Raw genomic sequence first — 23,221 nt, forward strand, 5'->3', positions numbered from 1 at the left:
ATATTGCCTTAAAAAATAATGACACCCTGACAGGGTTAAACTACTCTCTCACAAATACCCAGAAGGACAGATTATGTCACAGAGTGGCCAAACAATTCAGGAATTTTGTCTAAGGCTTACAACGCTCAATAGCAAGTTCAAGCTGCAGCCTAGCTTTAACTAATGTGAAGTGACTCCTTGGCGTGAAAGCTTCAGAACAAGTTGACATGTCTTCAACCACTTCAGTGGCTTCTCTGTGTTGGCCTTATTACCGTAGCTTAGAAATAATTCCTAAGGGTAAATTAGTTTCTACTAGAAAAAATTCTTAACTCCTAGATCACTGAAGGACTTGCACAACTTAATGTTCCCTATGCTTCATCATAGGGAAATACAGGGGTACACCATATTTAGGAGGAGAATGAAACCTGGGGGATATCTGTTCAGGAGACATGATTCTACCATGAAGACACAAGTCATGAAGTACTAGAGAGGGGGAACGGTCTGGAATACAATTCATGGTGCTCCCGGTCCACTCTGTGTCGAGCGCTGGGATGGCTGCTGGTTCCGGCGCAGGGTAGGCCGGAAGCCTCCGCTGGAGTTTGCGGAGGTTCCGATTTTCCCCTGGCGCCGGAGCCAGCACTTCCGGGGTCAGGGGGATCAGCAGCGGGCCTGAGGCTATTTAGGCCTCATTCTGCTCCTGGCTCACCGCTGGTTATTCGTTTACTGCAGCATCAGCTCCCTAACTTAACCTCCATGCCTGTCTCCTGTCCCAGCTATTCTTGTACCTTCTGCACGTGTATGACTCAGCTTGCTTTACAGACCTTCTCTCCGTGATCCCAATTTGGAACCTTCCTGACCTCTTTTGTATGACCTTTTGGCTTTCTCCTAACCTTCCTTTTTGGATCTTGATTTGGCTACTCCGCTGATCTCCTGTGTATGACCCGACTCTCCTGACTTTGCTTTTGCCTCTTCCCTGTTCTACCACTTGACCTCCAGTTAACGACTTGGCTTGCCTGACAACGAATTTGCTTCCTTGGCTTCTGTGTGTCTTCCTTGGATTACCTTCCTACACTCCTGCCAACCCGACCCACCCTGCTTCTCCAGACTTCACTTCAAGGTTAGTATCTGGGTACTTCTGGGTCCTCTTCCTTGGGGTTCACTGGGTGTGTATCGCTCTCTGGGCAGTTGTGGATCTGGGTCTCGGACTTTTACCAAGTCCAATTCCACCATCAGGAGCTCTAGTGAAGAACTTTGGGGCCTGATTCCGCTCCGGTTAAGGGGGCATAGCACACTCAGGACTGTTTTGCCTCAGCGCTTGGGGATTCTAGTTGCTCTAGACCAGGGGTGCCCAATTCGTCGATCGCGATCTACTGGTAGATCGCAAAGGACGTATGGGTCGATCGTGGGATGCAGGGATCCCCGGTGTCTGCTTGTTCACAGTGCAGGCTGAGAGTCATCTCTGGACACTGGCAGGCGGGGCTGCCGCAGCCCCAGCGTCCAGAGATAACTCTCAGCCTGCGCTGTGAAGAAGCAGACAGTGGGGATCCCTGGGCAGCCACAAAATGCCGCTGTCTCCTGCTCTCACGATCCGCCTGGCCCCGCCCACATACACGCCCGCCCACAAGCCTGCCCGGTCCTGCCAATAGGCCCGCCCCGGCCCCGCCCTAGTAGATCTTTTGCCTTGGTCAGCTAATAAAGTAGTTCACACGCTGAAAAAGTGTGAGCACCCCTGCTCTAGACCTTACTGAGTTGTTTGTTGCATCAGGTTCCTAACACTTTCATTCAATAGTAGACTTGATCTTTAGAAGGTGACTATGGCTGAGGTTAGTGAGGAGGATGATGTAAAGCAGTTTAATGAATAGAGAGCCAGTAATGACTCAGGCTGCAGAATTACCTTTGGTTTCCAGTGTGACTGGATCTGAGTATTCCCCTGCTACAGCTTTGTTACATGCACGTACTCTGAAGTTCATAAATTTGGAGTCGAACTTCAAACCTGTATGTGAACATAAAAAAAAAGAGAATGAATCCCACAGAGTACAATCTGGAGTTGAATTTCTCAAAGACGTAACACTGATGCAAGGAAATGGATAGCTTAGCCAAGACTAAATGATGCTGCTGGCAAAGTAACTACTATCAATCATATATAAGGAATAGGAGATAAGAAGTCTTCTGTGCCTGAGACTGAATGTCAAGAAAAATGTTAATTCTATATAAGGTCTCGCTTTCATATACAGAACATAATGATCAAATTGAGTGACTAGCTGCATAAATACATCATTTTCCAAAAGCAAAAATGCAGGTATAGCTCTATATGAATAATATGGTATATGTACACATACATATATATGTCTAGAGTACCGTAGTTATCTGTATGCAAACAGAACTATCTGTGTATAGATATAACGAAAGCAAAACATATAGTAAACTTACCAGAGAGCGTGTACTCTGTCCCCTTTATATCATCAACCATTTCCCAACACCTTTCATCTTTAACTCTTGGAAGTCCATCATGGTTTGTTTTCCTATATTCTAGAACATAATGGTCAATCTTGTTGTCTTCTTCAGGCATCCTCCATACTACTGTCACACAATTATCAGCTACTATACAATCTGCAGCATCAATCTCTGGCGCTTTGGGCACTGAAGAAGAAAAAGAAGAAAACTCTTTCATTTCATTTGAAATGCTTTTTTATCAACTACCCCAAGATCAAAATTCGTTTTTCTCACTAAAAGTCCAGTATAGAATAGTGACATGAAGTACAGCAATACAACAAGGACATGTTCACAAAACTGGAATCTGGAAGTATTTAGACTTCTTTCTGCATTGAAAGAGCAAACAAGGCAGCAGCTTCCTCTCCTTCTATGGGAGCAAGGCTATTTTCAAGTGTTAGGTTTCAGTGGTCTCACAATGCTTAGGAAATCCAGAAATACGGCTAAAGAATTACTATCTATCCTGACAATTCAGCTGCTACTCAGAAATATAGAGCTTCTTTTTTTCAGATTAAAAGACTCTCAAAACGTTTTTTTTTTTTTTTTTTTTTTTCCAAAAGGTTTGTTAGTGCTATTAATGGGTTAACCACTTCAGTACCGGGTCAATTTGTGGTCCAGGACTAGACACATTTTCTGTTTTTTTTGTATGTGCGCTTTTGAGGGCTGTAACATTTTTCTCGCATGTCTCAGTCAACTAATTTTTGCGTCTTTTTTCGGGGACACATATTTTTATGGGTTTTTTTAATTTTCGAATATGTTTTAATTTTTTTTCTATCCAGGAAAATATAAACATAATAGGAGGGAAATTGTGTCTTGTTTTCAATTTATTATTTTTATTTAATAACACAAAGTGTCACTGAAAAACTTTATAAAATAGTTTTTTCTCTCCGTTACGGTAATTTTTAATTTTGTATGGTGTCGTCGGGGGTGGGGCTATAACCTTTAATAACGGCGTTTTATTTGTGTATTATTATTTTTTATTATTATTATTATATTTACATTTTTTAAAAACTTTTTTTTTTTTTTTTTTTCTTTTCAGATTGTGTCCCCATAAGGTCATAAGAGACCTTTGGAGACATCTGATCACTTTTTTTTTTTGTTGTTACAGAGGCTGCTGCCTCCTGCACGTTGTATACACAGTATACAGAGCTGATCTGGGTCCTGTAGGAACCAAGCAGCTCTTGCAAGACGCTGCTCCCGGTGGATCACGTGACTGCCGGGTCAGAGGGCGGCCGCATCATGGCGGCGCCCATAGTCGTATATACAGCGCTCATTGATAGCTGTATACATAGCGATCGAGATGGCAGGGAAGGGAATGAACCTTCCCTATCTTCTCTCTGGGAGCTCCGGCTGAAGTTAAAGCCAGTTCCCAGCTTCAGTAGCTGCACGATCTCCGTGCAGCTACTGTGTTCTGACTGGACGTATCGGTACGTCCTGTCAGAACTAGGCAACCACTATCCGGATGTATAAAGTCTATGGGCGGTCCGGAAGTGGTTAATAAATACACTGATATATCTTTAGCAGTGTTTGGAGTGATTTCTGAGTGTCTCTGGCGCCTGCTGTATCCTCTGCATTTGTTTACATGCTGTTAGTTTCCTTCTGTGCAGCTGCTGCACGAACTCCCTCTCACTCAGCCCCCCCCTCACACCGTTACCATTGTAGTGATAAAAAATTTATATAGTGTTGTTTTTAACTTGACAAAAAAATTCTTGTGGAATTGCCATATTCTGACACCCATGCCATTTTTATATTTTCATACACGGCTGCATAAGGAATATTTTTTACAGAGCCAGATGTATTTTTTATCTATACCATTTTACAGAATGCCTCATGTTTTGATTGCTTTTGCTTAAATTTTGGGGGTGTGATGAAACTGCAAAAAACATTGGTTTGGAGCTTTTGATTTTTTTTCCCCACTACATTATCATGTGGGAGAAATAAATTTCTAATTTGGGCAATTTTAGACACAGCGATACACAATATAGGTGTATTTTAGTTATTTTTTTTATATCTGATCGAGTGAATGAGGAGGAAGGGATGATTGGAACTTTTAGATTTTTATCATTTTATTCTTAGACACCATAGAGGTCTTGATCACGAACAGCGTGGCTCCCGGCATGTAAATGTTTCCTGGTAGCTGCACTGTGCCGGAACAGCTGATCTTACCAGTCATTTATTGTAGATCAGTGGTATTTTGACAGACGGGACCATTGCTGACCATCTGATTACACAGGAATGTGTAACCAGGATCCCCACCAATCTAATTGATGACCTATTTAAGGATAGGCCATGAATTTTAAATAAGTGAATAACCTCTTTAATGGGGTTTCTGATGTCTTTATACTTTAATCAGCTTTGGACATAAAAGGATAGAGAAGGACAAAGTTGGCATACGGTTACACAATTAGCATAGTTCACCCTGATGAATATGAGCAATGAGATCATCAGATCCACGAAGAACAACATCATGAATTATTTAACAGCAGATCAGTGTCGGTTTTATTGAAGGGCTTGGAAAATAGAATTCCAGCAGAAGGGATGCAAAAATAGCAGGTGTACCGTATTTTTCGGACTATAAGACGCAATATGGGAGGAAAATGTGTGTGCGTCTTATAGTCCGAATGCAGCGTGCGCAGCGTCTGTGTCCCGTCTGTGCGAATGAAAAGAAGAGCAGCACGGTGCCTGCCTGCTCTGCCCCTCCTTCCCTGTCTGTGTCGCGTGTTTGCAGGAGCGAGATATGAGAGGCAGGGAAGTAGGGGCGGGCCAGACAGGTGAAGGAAGCGTGGTTTCAAGCTTGCCGAGAAAACCACGCCTCTTTCACCCGTCTGGCTCGTCCCTCCTTCACTGCCTCTCAGATCTGGCTCCGGCAATGAAACCACACAGACAGGGAAGGAGGGGCGGGCCAAACGGGAGGAGGAGGCGTGGTTTTCTCGGCAAGCTTGAAACCACGCCTCCTTCACCCGTCTGGCCCGCCCCGTGTGGCATCATTGCAGAAGCGACATCTGAGAGGCAGTGAAGGAGGGACGAGCCAGACAGGTGAAAGAGGTGTGTTTTCAAGTTTGCTTAGAAAACCACACCTCCTTCACCCGTCTGGCCCGCCCCTTTTTCTCTTCTTACATAGCTTCACTGCAGGGTGTCTCTTTCCATCCATGGATGAGATTAGATAGAATAGATAGATAGATAGACAGATAGACAGACAGACAGACAGACAGACAGACAGACAGATAGATAGATAGGAGATAGATAGATAGGATAGATTAGATAGATAGGATAGATTAGATAGATAGATATGTTCAAATCACCCCCATAGCCCTACAATACATATAAAACAAAAACATTACTGTGAAACACATACACATTTGGTATCCCTGTGTCCGAAAACCCCCAGTTCTATTTACATTGGTGAAATATTATATTATTAGGTTATTAAATATTTCACCAATTTTTTTTCCTTAAAATTTTTTTTTTCCCTATTTTCCTCCTCTAAAACCTTAGTGCGTCTTATGGTCCGGTGCGTCTTATAGTCCGAAAAATACGGTATATACTAGGCACATTTATTTTTCACCTGGAAACACATTTTGCAGTAATATTGGCTAATTTAGGTAAAACAGCTAGGAAAGTGCAAACTATTACAGCCGAAGGGCAGTTACTGGACATCGGTGAGCAATGACATGGACTGCTTAGATGTATAATAATAAAGTTACTGAGAAGGATAGACTGAAATCATTTATATGTTGGTACAAGTTTACACAGCAGTTCCCTGTTGAAATTTTACATCATTATGTGTAAACCAAAGCCATTGCACTTTTTCTCTGTAGACTGTATTCCTGTTTTTGGCATACAAATAATGATGCAAATTACTGAGCACAATATAACTGTGTGAACATATGCTTATACTGAAGATAGATTGTAAAATTTGTGCAGTTACTCAATCTCCCCAATAACAATAAAGATGATTTCTCACTATAAATGTATATATTACATGCAAAATTTCAGTCTAAAGCAAGGTGGGATGAACCACGATGCATTGCCACCGCGTTTTTTCCTGCAGCGCTTTTCCTGCAGCGCTTTTTTGCCAAAAAAGGTTGTTCAAAAGTTTAGCTTTAAATAAAAATAAATTGCTAGAGATACTACTACTTCCAATTACAAGTAAAAGTCCCCTAGAAGACTGCAGATAAGTGTTTGCCAAATACTCCTCTATGCATATGCCTTGGCCATACCAATATGTAAAGGAATGATCAACCTCTCTGCACATTAGATCACTTCTAAGATTATCTACAATACTAAACATGTTTTCATCTATGTTTAACATATGACAAACCCATCCACTTGACATATGCCAAAACTATGTTCTTTTGTCATAAATTGTGGTGTTATGTATTTGTATATCTTTAATCAACTGTATTGAGTTAGGTATGCTTTTCAGTACAGAAGTATCCCAGCAAAATAAGCCTTATACCATAAACAGTATACGGTAGTCAATGGGACATATGTCACTGTATAGCACACATCTGCATTTTTTAGGGGCATGTTTGGTACAATCATCTGGGGAGTTTCCTGGCATATGTGCTGAATGTGAACTATGCAACGTAAATACAGCTTGAGAATCACATATCATCAGATTATGTATATATACAGGGTTAGGCAGGGAGGTATGGATAATTTGAAAAATATTTTTCCTTTACGATAAACACCATAGTGGAAAAAAAAAGTCAAAAGTGCAAAACTGCCGTTTTATCACTGTTTTGCCTCTGATAAAAATTTGAATAAAAAGTGATCAAAGCAATAGACATTCCCCAAAATGGTATAACTAAAAAGTACATCCCGCCACGCAAAAAAACACGCCCTATACATCTCTTTACACGGAAGTATAAAAAAAGTTATGGGTGTCAGAATATGGAGACTTTTAGAAAAAAAAAATTTAACACAGTTTTGGATTTTTGTTAAAGGGATTCTACCACTAAACCAACATTTTTTCTAATTACCACGATGGAATAGCCTTAAGAAAGTCTATTTGTCTCCTACCTTGCTCAGTCGCCTCCGGCCCGCCGTTCCGTAGAAATACCAGTTTTTACTGGTATGCAAATGAGTTATCTCGCAGCAACGGCGGCGGGCCCTCGCCCTCAATCGGTAATGAGGGCGTCCTCATTGCTGCCAGAGAACTGTCTCCAGCGACGCCTCCATCTTCAGCTGCATCTTCCACCTCTCTCGTCGTCTTCTGTCTGGGTCAACTCCGACGCCTGCGCAGTCGGCTCTACCAGTGAGACACAAGTAGAGCCGACTGCGCATGCCGGCCGGTGGCCATTTTTGGGAGGCTGCTCTTGCAGTTCAATACAGGAGCGGCTCCCAAAAATGGCCGCCGACTGGCATGCGCACTCTGCTCTGCTGGTGTCTCATTGGCAGAGCCAACTGTGCAAGCGTCGCAGTTTGACCCAGACGGAAGACAGAAGAAGTGGTTGCAGCTGATTATGGAGGCGCCGTTGGAGACAGTTCTCTGGCAGCAATGAGGACGCCCCCATTGCTGTTTGAGCACTGGGGTGCGCCCCCACTGCTGCGAGAGAGCTCATTTGCATACCGGTAAAAACCGGTATTTCTACGGAACGGCGGGCCGGAGACTAATAGTCTTTCTGAAGACTATTCCGACGTGGTAAATAGAAAAAATGTTGGTTTAGTGGTAGAATCCCTTTAAGGGGTTAAAATGTAAATAAAAGCATAGAAATCAGGAGTCTCTGGAATCGTACCGAAACATAGAATACAGGTGACATGTCATTTTGGCTGCACAGTGAACGCCGTAAAACCAAAGCCCGTAAGAAAGTCGCACCAATGCATTTTTTCTTCAAAACCACCCCATTCTGAATTTTTTTCCAGCTTCCCAGTACATTGCAGAGAATAATTACTGGCGGCATCATGAAGAAAAATTAGTGTCGCAAAGATTAAGACCTCATATGGCTCTGAGAGCAAAGAAATAAAAAAAGTTATGGGGTTTGGAAGGAGGGGAGTCAAAAATGAAAAACGAAAATCGAAATATGCCTTCCACGGGAAGGGGTTAAAGAGAATCTATTCGCTGCTATATATCCCATTAGCTCATTACCTGGCAAGAATTTTAAGGAATGAAGCATTTGCCTTTCCTGGGAAAAATCCACCATCAAATGTGACATGTTGTCGCTGAGCTTTGGTTTCAGTGAGAGACGGAAAGCAGCAGCCATTGTGACTCTAGAATAGTAAAGAATACAAGACAAAATCTGTTACTGTAAGTTTCTATATTCTCTCATACCAAAAGGCTATGCTGTTAGACTATCCACTAACTGGCTATAAGCCAGTAATTGGAAAATATGCTTTCATTTAAGAGGTTGTCCAGGATTTAGCTTTTAATGGCCTACAATTAGGATAGGCCGTTAATATCTGATCAGTGTGGGTCCGAGAGGTGGCCCATGCCCAAGTTAGTTGCCACTTCCAGAGCCCATACTTAACATAACAGAAACAAAAGTTACAGTAGAGTCTATGTGCTGTACAGTGACTGGATGCAGCACTGTAGCTCAGTTCCATGAGCAGCCACTGTACAGAGACCAGATGTATCTCCTTCAAAACCCATGTACAGCTGATCGCTGCGAACGGGTCACCTGTCAGCCTCCCATCGATCCAGGAAGTGGCCCCATACAGCTGATCCTGGCCCCCTTAAACCAGCTAGTACTTACTATAAGAGACTATGCACACAATCAAGTGTGCATTCAAGATGGGGGCTAAGTTTATCAAGGAATGTAGTCAAATGACATCTAAGTGCATTCCGTCATGCATTCATGTCTATGGGGCTTCCGGATCCATTTAATTCCGATAATGAATATTGGAACTGAAAGGATCCGGATGTCCCATAGACTTGAATACATCACGGAATGCAATTGGACATCGCCCTGAGTATCATCCGACTACATTTCATAATAAACTCAGCCCCCAACTCAGATGCACACTCTAAGCAGTAAAGTGCTCGCCAAGTTGCCAACTAAAGCCAGTAAATTGTACCAAGATTGCAATTGATCAATTAATGAATAAGAACAAGTTATCAGTATATCAATTTGTATCAAATTCCCACAGGAAGGCCCCACGTTGCGGACATGCAGCAGAAAAAGAGCAGCGTTTTACAGTACCAGCAAAGTGAATGAGAGTCTGGCTAATCCCATCAACACATTGCAGGAAAAAAAAAAAAACTATGAAAAAGCTGCATTTTCAAAACACTGCATGTCAATTTTACATGTGGAAACGCTCACATTTTCCTATAGATTTAAAGGGGTTATTCAACTTCCAAAAATTATCTACAAATACGTCCACAGCAGTGCTAAGTGCTCACTGTTCCTTTGTGCATTTTTGCTTGACTTTATCTTACTTGCTGCTCCTTGTATAAATGTAATTTACATGCAGTAAATTTGCGGACAAACTACACATCCCATGATTCTCCTGTCTGCTCTCACTCTCTGTGTACCCCCTCCATTCTCCATTCTTCCATGCAATGAAATTACTTCCACATCCGAGGTTATATGATGCTGTGATGTTTTGTTTGCAAGTTCACCCTCCCACAGAACCCCACCACACTCCCACCCCTGGGACCAGCAAACACAGAGTGAGAATAGGCAGATGAATCATGGGAAATGTAGTTTGTTGGAAATAACATTCTTACAAGTAAAAATAAATAAATAAATAAACAATAAAGGGGTGAACAAGGGAACAGTAATTATATAGCACTCTAGTTGATGTTTGCAGATAGTTTTTGTAAGCTAGATAAAATGTTTAATAAGGAAATATAAATGGCAAAGAAAAAGGCAGTAAAAAACGCAATGAAAAACACAGTGAATAAAAAATGTAACGTGTTTTTTTCCCGCAACTGTTTTTTAGCACATGGAGCACCTTTGCCTAAAGGAGTTCTCAATTTAATTTTGATGAGCTATCCTTAGGACAGCTCATAAACAGCAAATGAGTGGGGGCATATTCCGACAACCATGCTGAATAGCTGATTGATCTTGGTGTTCCAAAGCAATCAGGAGAACTGAAACTGAAAGTTCTCTTGAATGGTCCAGGTGAATTGACTACAATCTCTGGTAGACCCAGAGAAGTTAATGGAGCGCTGGTCACACAAGCACATTGGGGCATCAGATAGGGGAATGTATGAATACATAAACCCACTTGGCACTGCTCTTCCTGACACGACTTTCCAAATCACCATTCAAAGCAATGGCAGAGTGTTTGGAATGTTCTGTCAGATTTTAACTAATATCTGTAAAGCAGTGCCAAATGGGTAACTTGGCTGGTCTTTCACACAAAATGTTACAAATATAAAGGCTACAACTGCAATGTATGTACAAATACTGATTTATGGTTAAAAAATGGAAAAAAGAGGGTAATGGTACAGTACCTATCCTTGATCTGTCTGGCAGCCTTGGTGCAAGAAGGAGAGAGAAAGCAAAGTTAGTGTATCCATGCAAGTGAAAGAGGACGGCAAACTCCATGCAGGATTTTAGGGCAAAAAAAATATCCCTCACACCCACTTCCTGTGCACACATAAGTGATCATTATGTAAGCCAACACTTCAAACAGACAAGGAAACAGCAGTGTTATAATAAGTTGTTAGAAGTGGTTAATCCTCAGGCATCAAAGAAGAGAGAAGAATACTAAAGTTTTTTCTTCATTTTTTTTGGAATTAAGAAAAGTAAAACTGTGTAATGAAGCTGAATGTACAGGAGGGTGACATATCTGCTGGTGAGAGTCCATTGCTTAAACGTACATAAAAAGGGGAATTTTGATATTGATGACCTTGAGGAACGCCTTCCTGACTGTACAAGTCTATGGGAGTCGGGGAGGAAGGGGGGTATGGGAGGAGCGGCCGTTCCTCACAGCCCAGCGTTGGCGCTGAGCTGTAAGGGCCAGCCTTTCTGACAGTAGGGAGATATCGGTGCCGAAACTAACCACTCCAATATCTCCAGCCTCAGGGCTCATACCAGGAAAGCTGATAGCGTGCAGAATTCAATGAACTGTTAGCTTTACAGCAGCATACAATACTGCACATCTATGAGGAACTAAAAGATCTTTAGAGAGCTAAAAAAAAGTTCAGTGTCATGGCACAGGGAGAAGTCAGATATATCTATTGAAGGCTTCCTTGTCCCACCATTCACCTCCTATCAATTACAGTGATGAAACTAGGTATCAGAGAGAGAATAAAGCCTGCATGGAAGATATCAGGCTCTGAAGTGGGGCAAACGTTGATTTCACCATTTGAATCACAATTCTTTGAAATGGTGATTTAATTGAATAAAATTTGATTAACTGCACAATCCTAAATTAAAGGTGAACTTTTCCTTGTTTTTTTTCAGACTGTTCTCCATCATTGGCAAGTCAGAAATGACATAAAGTATCAGAAAATTAAGATAAAGTGTGTTATATTTACCTATTGCCAATGACTGTAAGTAAAAGTGACAAGCTCTGTAAACAATTCTTCTCAAGTCTTTAGTGTTTGACTAGTGATGTCATCCCTACGCCTCACTGCTTCTCAATGCCGCCTACTAGGCTATTCATTGTGCATGTTATTGTCCATCAGTAGGCTTTTAAACAGCCAGCCGTGTTTCAAAGAACATGCAGACAGACTGAAATGATAACTTGCCTGTATTTGTCCGTTTTTCCAAATTTAAGTTTCAAAATAAAGCTGTGAAAGAAGGTATTTTGCCATAGCACTGCTTATTTGTCAGAGACTAAATATTTTTGTTTATTATGGGGGCATTAGAATTTGTCGCTGATGTTGCCCAGATTCTGCCTCCCATTATTTTCAATGGGAGACAGAGATCGCAGCAGGATGTTGAAAACACAGGCATGCTGCTCAATCTTGCCGCGGATTCTGGCACCTGGAACTAAGCAGCGGAAAGACGCATTCCGCTGTAGAGAGCTGGCAGCCAGTAAATGGCAACCTGAAAATGAAGAGGAGTTAAAGAGAACAGTTCTTATTGGCAAAGATTTACTAGATTTTTTAAAAGACACCTTGGGGCAGATTTACTAACATGGTCTAACATCGCAAACAAACTAGCATTGGCTGTCCATTGTGCTGGCTCTCCAACAAAGGATTGCTAAAAATTGTGATCGACTACGGGGCACTATGGACCCCACTGATTATAATGGGGGCCAGTGGGTGTCCACTGCTTTTAATACATCAGATATTCTTATCTCCAGGATCAATTTTAAAGGGATTATGTAAGACTATGATGCTGAGCAACATTTCTTCTTCTCAGGAAGTAGTCTTAAATCTGTTTAAATGAATGTAGCTGAGCATGTGACCAACGAACATAAGTCAAGCCTCCCATTGACTTCAATGGGTTCCGTTTTCCGTGCGGAACCCACTGAAGTCAATGGGAGGCTTTTTTTCTCCATGCGGATTCTGACACAGATTACGCTTCAGTATCCGTGCCAAAATATGTGTGAATGGACCCTTTCTCTGCAAACTGATTTTGGCTGATAAGACCTCATAAGAACAGTGCTTGGTTAGTGCCTCAAGAGAGATCAATGGATAACTGTGCAGTTTACAAGGAGCACATTGCTGGTCTAAACTGAAAACCAAAAAGTGGAAGGAAGAGGAGACAAGAAGGTAAGTGAAACCCTGAGAGATGCCATTGGTTTGTGAAACAGCATACCATATATGCCCACACCCCTTCTAAGTTCACTTGGCAGAGCTCAAAGTGTCAGATGAAAGGCTATGCAATTAATCAAATTAATTTGCTATTTCAAAATGCTGTGATTCAGATTTTTTTCTGAATCATGAAATAACTTAGCGTTGTCCCAGAGTCTGATATCTTCCATGCAGGCTTTTTCCTACTGCACCAAACTTGGATCAACAGTTCACTCATTATAGTCAGATAATTGGGTGGTAGGATGGGGAAATCTCCATCATATATGGGACTCCTTCACCTGGTGTCAGCTCACTGAACCTTTTTACTTCTTTAAAGAGGATCTTTCAATATCCCCACCAAATCCAGCTCTTTGCATCTGTAAATAGTTGCTGCTCCACTTATTCCGGCACAGTTGGAATTTATTCTCTAGCCCCCACCATTTGCAAACAATCAGTGCTGTTAGTTTTGGTGCCTGATCTGCTACTTAGTCTCTGTACTGTCAGGAGGGCAGACTAGGGGTGTAATACAGAGCACTGACACTGGCTGACCACGATTCAATATCTGAATTACATCCCTTTCCTGCTGACACTGCCTTCCTGACAGTACAAAGACTAAGTAGTATATCAGGCACCAAAACTAACAGCACTTATTGTGCGAGAACAGTGGCCACCAGACAAAAATTTTTAACTGCTCCAGAACCAGTAGAGAAGCATCTATTAACTGATGGTAAGGACTGAAGCTCGAAGTTTAGGGAAAAATCCCTGAGCCCAAGTTCTGCACCAATGTTCAATAGAAGTGCCCCATTTCTGAAATGTTCACATGTAATAGCTCTTTTTTGGAACCAACAATGTTCAATTTCTGCAGTTAGTTTAGCCTTGATATCATACAGAAGTCACCAATGTAAGACTAGTTATACTGGCATGGATTCCTTTAAAAATTAAGAAGGATTCCAATGAAACATAAGAGTAAATCAAATTTAAACACGGAAACAAATTAATCTATACATCAGGAAAAAAGATTTCCTAAAAGGGAATCTATCAGGTCCAAAAAGTCTCCTAAACCATCAATAGTTATATGTAACTCTTGGAAAACAGCGACATCTAAGGTAGGTCATCAGTATCCAACAAATAGGATCCCACACGTGAACTGTGCAAAGCAACTTCTTACTGACAGGTGTTAGTCAGTGACAGTGATATTACAATCATTTGCAGCTCAGTCTCATTTAAGTGACTGGGGCTGAGCTGCAATACCAAAAACAACTAATCAACGGCCTCAGCAGAAGGGAGCTGGGACATCACCACCAGCAAGAAATCCAACAGCAAGAAGGCAGGAAAACCCTTTAATGGGAGCGGAAATATAGCATTGTGACCATAAAATGATGAAGCATAGCACTGATGATCGTCTTTTTATGCAGTCTGCAAGGGCACCAGGGATACACCCCATGTGTCTGTAGGCACATGTAGCAAATCGGATATCACCCTGTTTCACGTGTAGGCTAATTTGCATATTCATAAAAAGATGATTATCTCTGCATTGCTTTATCAGTTGGTAGCCATCAGACCATGTTTCTGCTTCTATTCAAGACACCTATATAGAAACATTATTGATTTGAGAGGCTTTTTGGAACTGAAACTATATTTATAGGAATTTTACCAAAATTATCAAATCTAGGAGGTCCTGTGTACTTACATGAGAATGAATGGAGTAGTGGCTTAGCATGTGTGTTACTGCTCTATTCAACTGTTTGAGCCAGCTGGAGATATCAGAGCCCCATTCTCAGATTCTCTTCAGCAGTTCCAAAAAGTACATAGAGCAACAGTGCACGTTAAAATGCCACTCCATTGAATTAGGGGTAGGGGTCCAGGTATGTTGTTGTGCCCCTAAATGCTCTTAAGCATAAGCTGTTCATGCCTTAGCATCATCTAAGTATATATGGAAAGAGTGTATGAAGAAATATGTCTTTAAGGTTTCTCTTCAAAGTCACTTTTCTGTACCTTCGTAAACTCCTCAGGGTCCTTTATGTCCAAAGACCGTGAAGCAAATTCTAATAGCTCTTCTGAGCTCTCCAGGGCATTTGTACATTGGGAAAGCTGATTCTAGAGCAGAATGAAGATACAAGAGGGAAATGTAAGTGTGAGCATTGAGCAACATTATGTGATTGAAAAGGCAAGACACTAACACTTAACATCTAATTGGTGAATTATTCAATACTTTTTTTTTTTTTTAAATTAAAAAAAAAGTCAAGTCATTTCCATGTTTATACACATACAATGCATTTATAGATAGTATAGATAGGATCCTATCTATACTGGTAGCTTATGTAAATTGAAGATTTTTCCTAAATATATTGCTTTAGAAATGTTGCTTTGTTTTCTTGCTATGTAAACTTATTCCTCCCATTGTTTACACAGCGTTGCTATAACCACGGACCTCTGAGATAGAACAAGTGACGTCACTTAGTGTCAGCAGGACAATCAGTTCAGCTAATTGCAGTTTGCTGATAAAGCCTGGTCTGTTATTTCTCTATTTAAACACACAGATAACACGGAGTCCATTCTGTACAAGCATGTGCATATTAACTGATCTGTATAAGTATTGTGATACCTCAGTTTCCTGTTCAGCAAGAGGGATGGGTAGGGGGGAGAAATACAGGAAGTGAGAAAAAGAGATTGCAGGTAGACTGCTGAATCACTGAGATGGGGAAATCCCTTTAATTTTATCGCTTCTTAATATATTGCATCAGCATGCATTATTGTGCTGTATTGACTGTTCATAACAGTCCTTGCTTCTAATAAGACTCATGGTCTAGATTGTAGCCTTACACAAAATGAGGTCTACTACATGGGGACTCAAGTTACCATTTATGATATTTCTTCTTTTTTTTTCCCCTATCCGTATGTCTTTTTTGGAATATGGGATGGAAATCCATGCAAACATGGGAAGAACATACAAAGTTCTTGCAGATGTTTTTTTGCTCTTGGCAGGATTTGAACACCAGGACTCCAGCGCTGCAAGGCTGCAGTGCTAGCCACTGAGCCACCGTGTGGCTCCCCAACCATTTATGATATTTCTGAAGTGTCAAGCAATTCAAAAACCCGAGCAAGCACTAGGAAAACATGCACTGGTCCAATTACTGCTAGGAATTTAATATACGTGTAGCCCAACTACCCATAGCAATTTTCCAAACCATAAGCAATCATTGAGGTACATGGTGGACTCTTACCTGTAACTCTAGAGTTTTGTGGGCCTGTTCTTGCTTTATACTGTTAGTCATGCTCTCTTTCATCTCATCCAGCACAGAGTAAAGGTTATCAAATTCTTCATCCAAGTCTGACAACACTTTAGTAGAGTTTCCCTTCAAAACAACACCAAGAAGGATATCTCAAATCTCTTTTTAAAATATTAATTTACCCAAGTCCATATTGGATGAAGTGACTCAAACCATGGTGGTACTGGAGGACGTATGCTCTTATACGATGCAGAGACTCAATCCATAAAATTATTGAAGAGAGTCCACTCTTTTCTCATTTTAGCTAAACCTTCTGAACTTTTATTTAGTGTTTAGACAACTATGTTTAAGCCCTTTAATTTTTCATAGATGCCCATTCTGCATGCAAATTGCTTTGAGGACTGCATAAGATGCCATTAACAAATAACAGAAGCTCTCTCCTTAGTTAACAATGCCAGACGGCTGCTTGTGTAATGGACTTTGTCAAACCATTAGTCACCATCATAAAAATGACTGTCTGATGCCTTGTGGCCAAATAGGACACCAGATGCAATGCTCCCATTGTTAATGAAGACATCCGCTTCAGCTATTAGAAATTAATGTGTGCAGAAAACGTAAACTGGAGAGAAAATTAGCTGTGTGCAACTGTGAGAATCCAGCACTTCTATATCTACTGGACCTTGGAACGTGCAAGTCACCAGACATAGGCTTACAGGGGCTCTATCAGCAAAATCATGCTGATAGAGCCCCACATATGCGTGCATAGCCTTTAAAAAGGCTATTCAGGCACTGTAAAAGTTAAATTAAACTACCCCCCCCGTTTTAAAATAATAACTTATATAAGAATGTTCTCTACTTACGGAACGTGCACCCTGGGCGGGCATTCAGGGTGCGCCGTCTTCTTCTTCCCCGCCTCTTCTTCCTCTGACGTCTTCGGGTCCCGTCCTCCTCCGGCGCTTGCTCGCGGACACTGATAAAAAAAAATAGCCCGGGCGCATGCGCAGTAGCACGCGGCTTCTACTACAGCTACTGCGCATGCGCCCGGGCTTTTTTATCAGTGTCCGCGAGCAAGCGCCGGAGGAGGACGGGACCCGAAGACGTCAGAGGAAGAAGAGGCGGGGAAGAAGATGAAGACACACCCTGAATGCCCGCCCAGGGTGCACGTTCTGTAAGTAGAGAACATTCTTATATAAGTTATTATTTTAAAACGGGGGGGGGGGGGGGGGTAGTTTAATTTAACATTTACGGTGCCTGAATAGCCTTTTTAAAGGCTATGCACGCATATGTGGGGCTCTATCTGCAGGATTTTGCTGATAGAGCCCCTTTAAAGAGACTTCAGTGAACCCTGGCCAGAATAAAAGCTGCTATTCTTACTTGTCACTATTATCTGGAATATGTAAAAAAATAAAAATAAAAAATAGCTGTGCAAAGTGTCACAGTTTGAGAAGTTGCACGTTTTCTCCCAATATATTCAATAATAACTAAAAGTGGGCACCACTCTGCAATCCCACTAATTTAAGTGGTGGGAATAGTATACCAGTTCAGTGGGATGTAAAGTGAACACTCCTAGCAATATAATTATTACTAGGCTGGTGGGTACAATGTACTATAAACCAAACTTTAGAATAATAGGCTGTAAGTTTGTATGGAACCAGCTTAAAGTGAATTTGTCTTATAGCGAATGCCCTTTAAATGGATTATCAAGCCAATAAAAAATATTCTTAAAGAGGACCTGTCACCAAGTAGAAAATGATAAGTAACCCATTTGATTCTTGCCATTTCCCTGATCAATTTAATACTTTTCTTTTTAAAATCCGTTCACCCATTCAAAAGCTATGGCCCCTGGAAGATTACATGAAAACTAGCTCTGATTCTCCATGTTGGCGGGAACCTTTTAGTTTAGCAGAGAGAATCTCGGAGAATCAGAGCTAAATGACATGTAATCTTCCAGGGATATATCTTTTGGAAAGATTTTACAAAAAAAAAAATAAAAAAACAAACAAAAACATAAAATTGATCAGGGAAACAGTGAGAATCAATGTTGTATTTTATTTAGGATTTTCTGCTGGGTGACAGGTCTTCTTTAAAATTAGCTCCAGATAATATAAAGCAACAAATGAAAACATATTCTTTTCTCATATTCCCTGCTACACCCAGATTTGGTGCTAGTTGGCTCTCTGCCAGTCTCTACTGCCTACTGCATCAATGATGACCTGAGACAGGGTCATATGACTGCTGCAGACACTTGCTGACCTCAGCGTTGACCCCCTACAGCCAGTGAATGGCTGCTGTAATCAAATGCTTCTATATCCATACATATTCACGAGGAACACTTATCATTTGGTACCATCCTGAGCTTAAATATTTTTTATTGGCTGAATAATCCATTTAAAGAGGACCTTGCCAAGTCCAGGTCTTTGAATCATTTAATAAGTGCTACGCCATTGATCCAGGCACCACTGTAATGTTTTCTCTAGCCCCTCCATTCCTGAGTAATTTGTAGTGTTAATTTTGGTGCCTGATCTGCTACTTAGGCTCTGTATGGTCAGTTGAGCTGTGTCAGACTTGAGAAGGCTAGGTTTGCGATTCTGAGCTCTGACTCTGTCTGCCTCTGATTGGCGCTCTGAATCACACCCCTGACTGCCCTTTTGACATAACAGAGCTTAAATAGCACATCAGGCACCAACACTAACTGCACTTACTGCTCAGGAAGAGAGGGAAAAAAGTCTAACTGTTTGGGAATCGGTTGAGTAGTGCCTATTAGTGGATGCTAAGAAATGGAGTTGGTGGTTAGGTGGAGATGGTGATAGGCTTTAAAGAGGACCTTCCACCATTTTGCCCACAGGCAGTTCTATTTACTGCCGGAAAGCTGACAGTGTGCTGAGTTCAGCACACTGTCGGCTTTCCCGATGTGGGCCCGGTGTGAAGAGGTTACGGTCCGGTACCGTAGCTCTTCTATGGTCAGAAGGGCGTTTCTGACAGTTAGCCAGAGACGTCCTTCTTCACAGCACAGCCAATCGCACTGTGCTGTGAGAGCCGGGAGGAACTCCCCCCTCCCTCCTTGATAATGCTAGTCTATGGCGCGATTGGCTGTGCTGTGAAGAAGGACGTCTCTGGCTAACTGTCAGAAACGCCGTTCTGACCATAGAAGAGCTACGGTACCGGGACCATAAGCTCTTCACACCGGGCCCACATCGGGAAAGCCGACAGTGCGCTGAACTCAGTGCACTGTCAGCTTTCCAGCAGTATATAGAACTGCATGTGGGCAAAATGGTGAAAGGTCCTCTTTAAATCCACATACAGTATAATACAGTCACATAACTTATGCACATTACTATAGTTCTTTGATTTGACACTTACCTGCACACCTTTCAGTACATGACTTAAAGTGTCAATAAAATTCTGAATTTCATCGTTTTTATTAGCAAGTGTTGTGATGATCCTCTGCAAAGCTTCCTATGGAAAATACAAATGTGAATTACAAATTAAATGTGTTGACAATAGAGATGAGCGAACACTAAAATGTTCGAGGTTCGAAATTCGATTCGAACAGCCGCTCACTGTTCGAGTGTTCGAATGGGTTTCGAACCCCATTATAGTCTATGGGGAACATAAACTCGTTAAGGGGGAAACCCAAATTCGTGTCTGGAGGGTCACCAAGTCCACTATGACACCCCAGGAAATGATACCAACACCCTGGAATGACACTGGGACAGCAGGGGAAGCATGTCTGGGGGCATAAAAGTCACTTTATTTCATGGAAATCCCTGTCAGTTTGCGATTTTCGCAAGCTAACTTTTCCCCATAGAAATGCATTGGCCAGTGCTGATTGGCCAGAGTACGGAACTCGACCAATCAGCGCTGGCTCTGCTGGAGGAGGCGGAGTCTAAGATAGCTCCACACCAGTCTCCATTCAGGTCCGACCTTAGACTCCGCCTCCTCCGGCAGAGCCAGCGCTGATTGGCCGAAGGCTGGCCAATGCATTCCTATGCGAATGCAGACTTAGCAGTGCTGAGTCAGTTTTGCTCAACTACACATCTGATGCACACTCGGCACTGCTACATCAGATGTAGCAATCTGATGTAGCAGAGCCGAGGGTGCACTAGAACCCCTGTGCAAACTCAGTTCACGCTAATAGAATGCATTGGCCAGCGCTGATTGGCCAATGCATTCTATTAGCCCGATGAAGTAGAGCTGAATGTGTGTGCTAAGCACACACATTCAGCACTGCTTCATCAAGCCAATACAATGCATTAGCCAGTGCTGATTGGCCAGAGTACGGAATTCGGCCAATCAGCGCTGGCCAATGCATTCTATTAGCCCGATGAAGTAGAGCTGAATGTGTGTGCTAAGCACACACATTCAGCACTGCTTCATCAAGCCAATACAATGCATTAGCCAGTGCTGATTGGCCAGAGTACGGAATTCGGCCAATCAGCGCTGGCTCTGCTGGAGGAGGCGGAGTCTAAGATAGCTCCACACCAGTCTCCATTCAGGTCCGACCTTAGACTCCGCCTCCTCCGGCAGAGCCAGCGCTGATTGGCCGAAGGCTGGCCAATGCATTCCTATGCGAATGCAGACTTAGCAGTGCTGAGTCAGTTTTGCTCAACTACACATCTGATGCACACTCGGCACTGCTACATCAGATGTAGCAATCTGATGTAGCAGAGCCGAGGGTGCACTAGAACCCCTGTGCAAACTCAGTTCACGCTAATAGAATGCATTGGCCAGCGCTGATTGGCCAATGCATTCTATTAGCCCGATGAAGTAGAGCTGAATGTGTGTGCTAAGCACACACATTCAGCACTGCTTCATCAAGCCAATACAATGCATTAGCCAGTGCTGATTGGCCAGAGTACGGAATTCGGCCAATCAGCGCTGGCTCTGCTGGAGGAGGCGGAGTCTAAGGTCGGACCTGAATGGAGACTGGTGTGGAGCGATCTTAGACTCCGCCTCCTCCAGCAGAGCCAGCGCTGATTGGCCGAATTCCGTACTCTGGCCAATCAGCACTGGCTAATGCATTGTATTGGCGTGATGAAGCAGTGCTGAATGTGTGTGCTTAGCACACACATTCAGCTCTACTTCATCGGGCTAATAGAATGCATTGGCCAGCGCTGATTGGCCGAATTCCGTACTCTGGCCAATCAGTGCTGGCCAATGCATTCTATTAGCTTGATGAAGCAGAGTGTGCACAAGGGTTCAAGCGCACCCTCGGCTCTGATGTAGCAGAGCCGAGGCTGCACAAGGGTTCAAGCGCACCCTCGGCTCTGATGTAGGAGAGCCGAGGGTGCACTTGAACCCTTGTGCAGCCTCGGCTCTGCTACATCAGAGCCGAGGGTGCGCTTGAACCCTTGTGCACACTCTGCTTCATCAAGCTAATAGAATGCATTGGCCAGCGCTGATTGGCCAATGTATTCTATTAGCCTGATGAAGTAGAGCTGAATGTGTGTGCTAAGCACACACATTCAGCTCTACTTCATCGGGCTAATAGAATGCATTGGCCAGCGCTGATTGGCCAGAGTACGGAACTCGACCAATCAGCGCTGGCTCTGCTGGAGGAGGCGGAGTCTAAGATCGCTCCACACCAGTCTCCATTCAGGTCCGACCTTAGACTCCGCCTCCTCCAGCAGAGCCAGCGCTGATTGGCCGAATTCCGTACTCTGGCCAATCAGCACTGGCTAATGCATTGTATTGGCTTGATGAAGCAGTGCTGAATGTGTGTGCTTAGCACACACATTCAGCTCTACTTCATCGGGCTAATAGAATGCATTGGCCAATCAGCGCTGGCCAATGCATTCTATTAGTGTGAACTGAGTTTGCACAGGGGTTCTAGTGCACCCTCGGCTCTGCTACATCAGATTGCTACATCTGATGTAGCAGTGCCGAGTGTGCATCAGATGTGTAGTTGAGCAAAACTGACTCAGCACTGCTAAGTCTCTGCATTCGCATAGGAATGCATTGGCCAGCCTTCGGCCAATCAGCGCTGGCTCTGCCGGAGGAGGCGGAGTCTAAGGTCGGACCTGAATGGAGACTGGTGTGGAGCGATCTTAGACTCCGCCTCCTCCAGCAGAGCCAGCGCTGATTGGTCGAGTTCCGTACTCTGGCCAATCAGCGCTGGCCAATGCATTCTATTAGCCCGATGAAGTAGAGCTGAATGTGTGTGCTTAGCACACACATTCAGCTCTACTTCATCAGGCTAATAGAATACATTGGCCAATCAGCGCTGGCCAATGCATTCTATTAGCTTGATGAAGCAGAGTGTGCACAAGGGTTCAAGCGCACCCTCGGCTCTGATGTAGCAGAGCTGAGGGTGCACAAGGGTTCAAGTGCACCCTCGGCTCTCCTACATCAGAGCCGAGGGTGCGCTTGAACCCTTGTGCAGCCTCGGCTCTGCTACATCAGAGCCGAGGGTGCGCTTGAACCCTTGTGCACACTCTGCTTCATCAAGCTAATAGAATGCATTGGCCAGCGCTGATTGGCCAGAGTACGGAATTCGGCCAATCAGCGCTGGCCAATGCATCCCTATGGGAAAAAGTTTATCTCACAAAAATCACAATTACACACCCGATAGAGCCCCAAAAAGTTATTTTTAATAACATTCCCCCCTAAATAAAGGTTATCCCTAGCTATCCCTGCCTGTACAGCTATCCCTGTCTCATAGTCACAAAGTTCACATTCTCATATGACCCGGATTTGAAATCCACTATTCGTCTAAAATGGAGGTCACCTGATTTCGGCAGCCAATGACTTTTTCCAATTTTTTTCAATGCCCCCAGTGTCGTAGTTCCTGTCCCACCTCCCCTGCGCTGTTATTGGTGCAAAAAAGGCGCCAGGGAAGGTGGGAGGGGAATCGAATTTTGGCGCACTTTACCACGTGGTGTTCGAT

The 23,221-nt window shown here is 42.9% G+C and overlaps 1 protein-coding gene across 3 annotated transcripts in view; it reads right to left on the minus strand.

The window, feature by feature from the left end:
• The window catches only part of FSD1L (fibronectin type III and SPRY domain containing 1 like), a 57,349-nt gene that overhangs the window by 14,023 nt on the left and 20,105 nt on the right, over window positions 1-23,221 (minus strand). For all 3 annotated transcript variants that reach the window (XM_075280079.1, XM_075280070.1, XM_075280061.1), the window contains exons 2-8: window positions 19,696-19,791; window positions 16,330-16,461; window positions 15,101-15,202; window positions 10,871-10,893; window positions 8,561-8,682; window positions 2,410-2,619; window positions 1,874-1,972 (exon numbers count right to left, since the gene is read on the minus strand). In XM_075280079.1, coding sequence (XP_075136180.1) covers window positions 1,874-1,972; window positions 2,410-2,619; window positions 8,561-8,682; window positions 10,871-10,893; window positions 15,101-15,202; window positions 16,330-16,461; window positions 19,696-19,791 — 784 coding nt within the window. The remainder of the gene's footprint in view (window positions 1-1,873; window positions 1,973-2,409; window positions 2,620-8,560; window positions 8,683-10,870; window positions 10,894-15,100; window positions 15,203-16,329; window positions 16,462-19,695; window positions 19,792-23,221) is intronic.

The sequence above is a fragment of the Leptodactylus fuscus genome, chromosome 1 (assembly GCF_031893055.1).
Source record: "Leptodactylus fuscus isolate aLepFus1 chromosome 1, aLepFus1.hap2, whole genome shotgun sequence".
Lineage (NCBI taxonomy): Eukaryota > Metazoa > Chordata > Amphibia > Anura > Leptodactylidae > Leptodactylus > Leptodactylus fuscus.